This window comes from Panthera tigris, chromosome A3 (genome assembly GCF_018350195.1).
Source record: "Panthera tigris isolate Pti1 chromosome A3, P.tigris_Pti1_mat1.1, whole genome shotgun sequence".
NCBI lineage: Eukaryota > Metazoa > Chordata > Mammalia > Carnivora > Felidae > Panthera > Panthera tigris.
Window position 1 is genome coordinate 25,164,133 of NC_056662.1, and position 6,274 is coordinate 25,170,406.

General features: G+C 49.4%; 1 protein-coding gene across 2 annotated transcripts in view; it reads right to left on the reverse strand.

The window, feature by feature from the left end:
* The window catches only part of ZNF341 (zinc finger protein 341), a 46,429-nt gene extending 44,172 nt beyond the window's left edge, over positions 1–2,257 (reverse strand). The window contains exon 1 of one of the 2 annotated variants that reach the window (XM_042980590.1): positions 2,168–2,257. In XM_042980590.1, coding sequence (XP_042836524.1) covers positions 2,168–2,198 — 31 coding nt within the window. In that variant the 5' untranslated portion in view covers positions 2,199–2,257. Of the gene's footprint in view, positions 1–1,275; positions 1,873–2,167 lie in introns of those variants that run through there. The other variant, XM_042980591.1, reaches the window with a different exon arrangement.
* Between the last annotated feature and the right edge of the window lie 4,017 nt (positions 2,258–6,274).

The window sequence follows — 6,274 nt, forward strand, 5'->3', positions numbered from 1 at the left end:
TTTTTTTAAATACTGCCCATCTAAAATGGAAATCAAGCTAAATGTGTCACTCTCACCCCTCAATTTTCCCTCTTCCAATAATCCTCATAAGCAAGAACAGGTACCACCATTCACCCAGCCACAGCCCCTGGGGCACCCCTTCACTCTTTCCCCAACCTATTTCCCGGCCCTCTTCTCATTTCTAGTCCCTCAGCAAGTCTGGCCTATTCTGCTTCCACTGCCTCTCTCAGATCCACTTTCTTCCATCTGAGAGAGGCTGTCCCTCCTGGGGCCCAGGCCACCATCGGTTCTCAGCAGGACAACTGCAGCTACTTCACTCACCTCCCAGCTGCCACTCTGGCCCCCTCCAGTGTGTTCTCAGAGCAGCCTGAGTGAACTTTATAAAACATACATCAGATTGTGTTGCTCCCCTGCTGAAAACCCTTTCTTGGTTCCACACTGATTCCAAGATAAAGTTCAGAAGTCTCATTTCTAGCTCCTCGTTCACACGAACTTCTGTGAATCCTAGAAGACCTCTCTTCCTCCCAGGGCTTTGCAAATGCAGTTCCTACTGTCTGGGTCACCTCTGGATCCCCACAGTTCTGCTGTCCTTGCCCAAGCCCAGCATGTACCACACTGTTCTAGGAACTGATTTTTCTTCTAATTTCCTCATCACTCAGTACATGAACAAATTCAAACATCTAGGACGTCCATGGAACCTAAAGAGAAAGTAGGCCTCACCCCATTCTGTTGGTCTCCCAGATCCTGACACGGACCCTGGCCCTCCACATCCATCACCCACATCAGCACTAAATGCCAGCTAAGATAATCTTTTATGGCTTAACTTTTCTATAATTCTAGAATTACAATATTTGCTTGTTCTATAATTTCTTTATGCCTCCTCCCTGCCCCCCACTGTGGGGCAGGAAATGTGTCTGGCTCAGTGAGTATTCTTGAAATAGAAACTCTCCAGATGGGGTGAGGGTTACCTACATTTTATGGTGAGAACTCTGATCCCCCAAGAAGTGAAGGGACATCATAGAGATCTCCTAAGGGGCTCAGTCTCAGCTACATACCACTAGTCGGGCCAACCCTAATTATGTGCACACTGATCTTATCACACCTCTCCAAGAACATTCACACCTCTCCAGTCTGTATCCCCCCCTGTATCTACTCTGCACCACAGCCCTGAAGCCACTAAGGCTCCTTCCCACCCACCCATGTCCAGGAGTGCATATGGAGGCCTTCAGTGTTTTCTGTCTCCAAAACCCACAGTTCCCTGGGTCTGAGACCCACCTCCATGTTAGGAACCTGCAAAGCACAGGACCATCAGTTGGTGCCCAGGGTTTATAGGTTTCCGTCTGAGGGCACTGTGTTCCAGCCAAGCACACCGTTGACACCCATATACTCATCGTTTCTTGGTCTGAGTTTATAAAATTCAGCACCCCAGCACAGTGCACAAAATAGGCACTTAGTGTTTGTTGCTTTGGGTCTGTGCGCACTAAGTCCTGGCCTTGCGCACAGGTAGCACCTATCCCTTCCAGGTCTGATTTTGAGACTATGTCAGGGAACGAGGCACAGTTGGCGCTCAAGGCAAGTTCTTCGTGGTCAGGACTCCTGGCTCGGCTGCTTCGGCCTCCAAGCCCCTCCCGCCCTCGCACCATTGTCCCCCCCGGGAGCGGCACCCTCCATCGAGCTCTTCCAGGCCTGGCGGGTGCGCGGGCTCCCCGGCTGTTCCCTCCAGGAAATCCCTCCCGCGCCGGCCCGAGGCCCTCGCGGGTGGACGCTGTTCCTGTCCGAGGCCTCCCCCACGACCAAGGCCCCGGCCATGCCTCCCCGGCAGTTCTGCCCCGGTGCTCGCCCCCAGGGCGTTCCCTCCCCGCTCTTCCTGTCCCGTTGTCCCCCCAGCGCCGAGCCTCGGCTCCCGCGGCTGTTCTGCTCCGATGCCCCCGCCCCCCGCCACTGTGCCCTAGCTCTGCCGCTGTTCCGGTTCCGTTGCCCACCCCCCCCCGCCGGGCCTCGGCTCCCGCGGCTGTTCCCGTCCTTGCCCCTCCCGCCCCGCGGCTGTTCCGGTCCCGGCGCCCTCCGCCCCGCGGCCGCCGCGCGCCCTGGGCCGGGCGCTGCGAGGACGCGGCGGGAGGGGGTGCAACGTGGAACAGCCGCCTCCCCCGGCTCCGCCGCTGCTCACCCTCCAGGGCCTCGAAAATCGTCTGCGCCATCTTGGAGCCGCCGCCGTCTCCGGAGTCGCTGCGGGGCTACGTGAGCATTGTGGGAGCCGCGGCGGAATCAGGGCCGCCAGGGGGCGCTCGGGAGTCGCCGCCGAGCCCCCTGTCCTTGAAACTCAGCCATGGCCCCTTCCCCTGGGGCCGCCTTGGTAACCCAGTCACTGGGGCATGTGGACCCCCATCCCTGTCTTACTTGAACCCGCAACTCTGCACACGGACCGCATCCCAGCCGCACACAGGGGACCTCCCAGTTGAGTATTAGATCCGTAATATTATCTGGACCTCCATCTCTGCCACAGTGGACTTGCCACCCCCACCCCTGCAAGTGAGACCCCCAATTTTGCAACATGGAACTTATATCCACCGCACAGAGTATCCCCCACCTGACCCGGACCACCCAGCTCTGTCACTAGGACCTCCACCTAACACAAGACCCCTGCCTCAGCTGTGCAACACTGATTCCCACCCCTTCTCATTTGTCTCAAACCACAGTGAGCCCCATCTCTGCCTATTGGGAGCCACCTGTCTCATGAAGTGTCTCCCATCTCAGCTCGGTCTTCATCTCCCATCATCGCAGATATTCACCCACGACTGTTGCTTAAACACCCATTTCCACCTTTTGGGAATGAACAGACCTCCATCCTGCCTCCTAGAGATTCCATTCTGTCAGTAAACCCCCAATACCTACCTCAGGAACCTCCAGCCCAGCCTTGTAGAAAGCCTATCCAGGTGTTCCAGCGATTCCCCCTGTCCCTCCCTCCCCCCATCTCACGCCCCTCTCTCTTCCTTGTTCATGCTCCATCAACCACTGAGGGCTTACTGTGCACCTAGTCCTATAATACCTCCAGGATGCAGTGTTCCTTTCCCATGGAGTTAGGGATGGAGGGAGCAGACAAACATTAAATCTTAAAAATTACTTAATAACAAGGTGTGATAGTGTTTCCAAAGGAGTATACTTGGGTCACAAGGAAGAGTTGGGGAGTGTGTGGCAGGGAGAGGAAACCAGAGAGGTGCCATCAATCATTCTCTCTCCTATGAATGTAGCCAAATCCTCCCACTGGACTACCATGGATCTGACTCTAAATGTTCTCATTGTTTTTGTTTTTGTGTTTTGTTTTTTGTTTTTTGTTTGTTTGTTTGTTTTACCTATTTTAGACTCATCTAAAGCAATAACCATAAAAATCACAACTTTCATTTTCTGATATTCACTAAATAAATATATTAACTCCTAAAAGTAAAAAAAAATAAAATATATTTGTTCAAGAGTACTTTACCCTTGTGGAACATTACCAGCCACTGCTCCTGATAAGTTGCCTCACAGATCCTTTGTCTACACGCCCCCTCAAGGCTCATTTCTGCTGGTGAACTCCCCATCTTACCCAGAATACCACCCGTCTCCCCCAGCACTACACCCCTTCCCCTTCCTATTCTCCCCTGCACAGCAAGCCCTGAGCAAATGTCCACCACAGAGAACCTACCCTTTTCCCAGATTGTATGCCTCACCTTCTTTCCTGGGAGCCTTGGAGACCTAGGGCCCTCCTCAAGCCCTAAACCCTCCTTCCCATTGACTCTCTAGCAGGAGTGAAGCCAGGCTTCCTCCTCCATGTCTTTAACATCACCATTGATCCAATGGCCTTAGAGTCTCATTATCTCTCCCCTTCAAGAGCTTCTCAACATAACTGTTCTTTTAAACAATTATTTAAGTAATATATTAATACATGCACATTCATTTAATTAGAATTGACCCTTGAACATCATGGGGGGGGGCACCAACCCTGAACACAGTTGAAAATTCTGTGTATAACTTTTGACTCCCCCAAAATCTAACTACTAATAGCCTACTATTGACCAATAACATAAACTGTTGGTTAGCAAATATTCTGTATGTTATATGTATTATATACTGTATTCTTACAATAAAGTAAACTAGAAAAAAAGAAAATGTTATTAAGAAAATCTTAAGGAAGAGGGGCACCTGGCTGGTCCAGTACATAGAACATGTGACTCTTGATCTCGGGCTTGTGAGTTTGAGCCTCACATCAGGTTTAGAGATTAGTTAAAAAATAAAACTAAGGGCTCCTGGGTGGCTCAGTCGGTTAAGTGTCTGACCCTCGATTTCAGTTCAGGTCATGATCTCACAGTTCATGAAATAAAGCCCCATGTTGGGCTCTAAGCTGACAGTGTGGAGCATGAGTGGGATTCTCCCTCCCTCTCTCTCTCTCTCTCTCTGCCTCTTCCCTGCTCACTCTCTCTCTCAAAATAAATAAATAAAAACTTTAAAAAAGTAAATCTTTAAAGGGGTGCCTTAGTCAGTACAGCATGCGACTCTTGATCTTGGGGTTGAGTTCCAGCCCTGAGTTGGGTGTAGAGATTACTTTAAAAAATAAAATCTTTAAAAAAATAATAAAAAATAAAATGTTACAAAAAGAGAGAGAAAATCGTAAATAAGAGAAAAAATATTTACAGCACTGTACTGTGAGAAATCCACATAAAAGTGGACCTGCACAGTTCAAACCTGTGTTGTTCAAGGTTAACGATAACTTAAAATACTTACTATGTACGTATTGTGTTAGACATTGTTCTAGATGCTGGGGACACCGCCATGAATAAAAAGACAAAAATCCTTGCTTTCATGGAGTCATCGTCCAGCAGGCAAGATGGGCTGTAACAAGAAAAAAAAAAGAGAGAAATGTTCTGTGACTCTCTCTCTCTCTCTCTCTCTCTTTCTCAGGGACACTCTGAGGAGGTGGACTTGAGAAATGAGATGGAGTCATATGGAGAAAAGGAAACACGCAGAGCTTATCAGCTCAATCATCTTGGGCAAAGGCAGACTCTGAGGCCAAAATGAAAGGAGGCCAAGGACTGTAAAGGGGCAACTGAGGATAAGTGAGGTATGGATACAAGAACATGAAAATGGAGAGACAGACAAGGCCAGCGTGAGGGTTGGGGTTTAGTTCTGAGCATGGTGGGAGGCACTGGACAGTAAAAGATTCCACCAACACAAGTCTTGGCAACTTTCCATACATTTTCATATATCCGGGTGCATATGCACATCGTTGATTTTTATCTGCTCTTCAGGCCTTTGCAAATGCTGTTGTCTCTTACCAAAATGCTATTCTTCCACCCTCATTGGGACACCACAAGCTTGCCTTTGTGCCCCCTCTAAAAAGCTTTCCCTGATCTGCCTAGATGGGATCCATCCCTCCCTTGCTGTTCCAGTTTCTCACAGTACCTGGTACTACTGCTGTCATGTGATGCTTTTCTTGGAAACCCCCAGTTTCTCCACCCCATCAAAAGGAGTTCTCTGAGCTGGGGAGGCACTTGATCCATTCTGGTTGGTTGGAACTCAAAGCTTGATGCAGAGTAACCTGTGAAATGCTCCTTACTTGACTACCTGACTGATATAACACCTGAATGAGCTTTCAGGGATGTTGAACCCATCTCCAGCAGGCTCCCCATTCAGGCTGCCCCCTGCTCTGAACTTTCTGCTCCTCGCCTTCATCTCTTCCTCCACCCAAATCTACCAGTCCTAGGTCCCATTTCCCTGGGACCAGCTGGTTGGCACTGAACTGAATCAAATCACAGCTTAGAGAGTCCTGGTATAAGTAACATAGTAATTCTAGGTATGGAGCCAAGCAGGGAGGAGGGAAAGTTTGGGAAACTTCCAGTGTTGCTCTCCACAATGAGTGCTCCAACCATCCCAGAAAAGTAAACTTTCTCCGTGGGGAGGAGAGACATCATGAGCAGCTTAAACCAGATTCCTAGCTGCAAGGGAAAGGAAATTAGGACACACATAGCAGTACTGGGCCCTGACATCTTGTTCATTGTTATCGGTAGGAGATAGCAAGACATGGTAGTTGCTATGGGCTGAATTGGGTCTCCCAAGAATTCATATGTTGACATTCTAACCCCCTAGTACCTCAGAATGTGACTATATTTAGAGATAGGGCCCTTAAAGAAGTAACTAAGATTAAACGAGGTTATGTATCATATAGGTAGGTCCTAATCCAACATGTCCTTATAAAAAGAGGAAATTTGGACACAGGTACATACAGAGGGAAGACTATGTG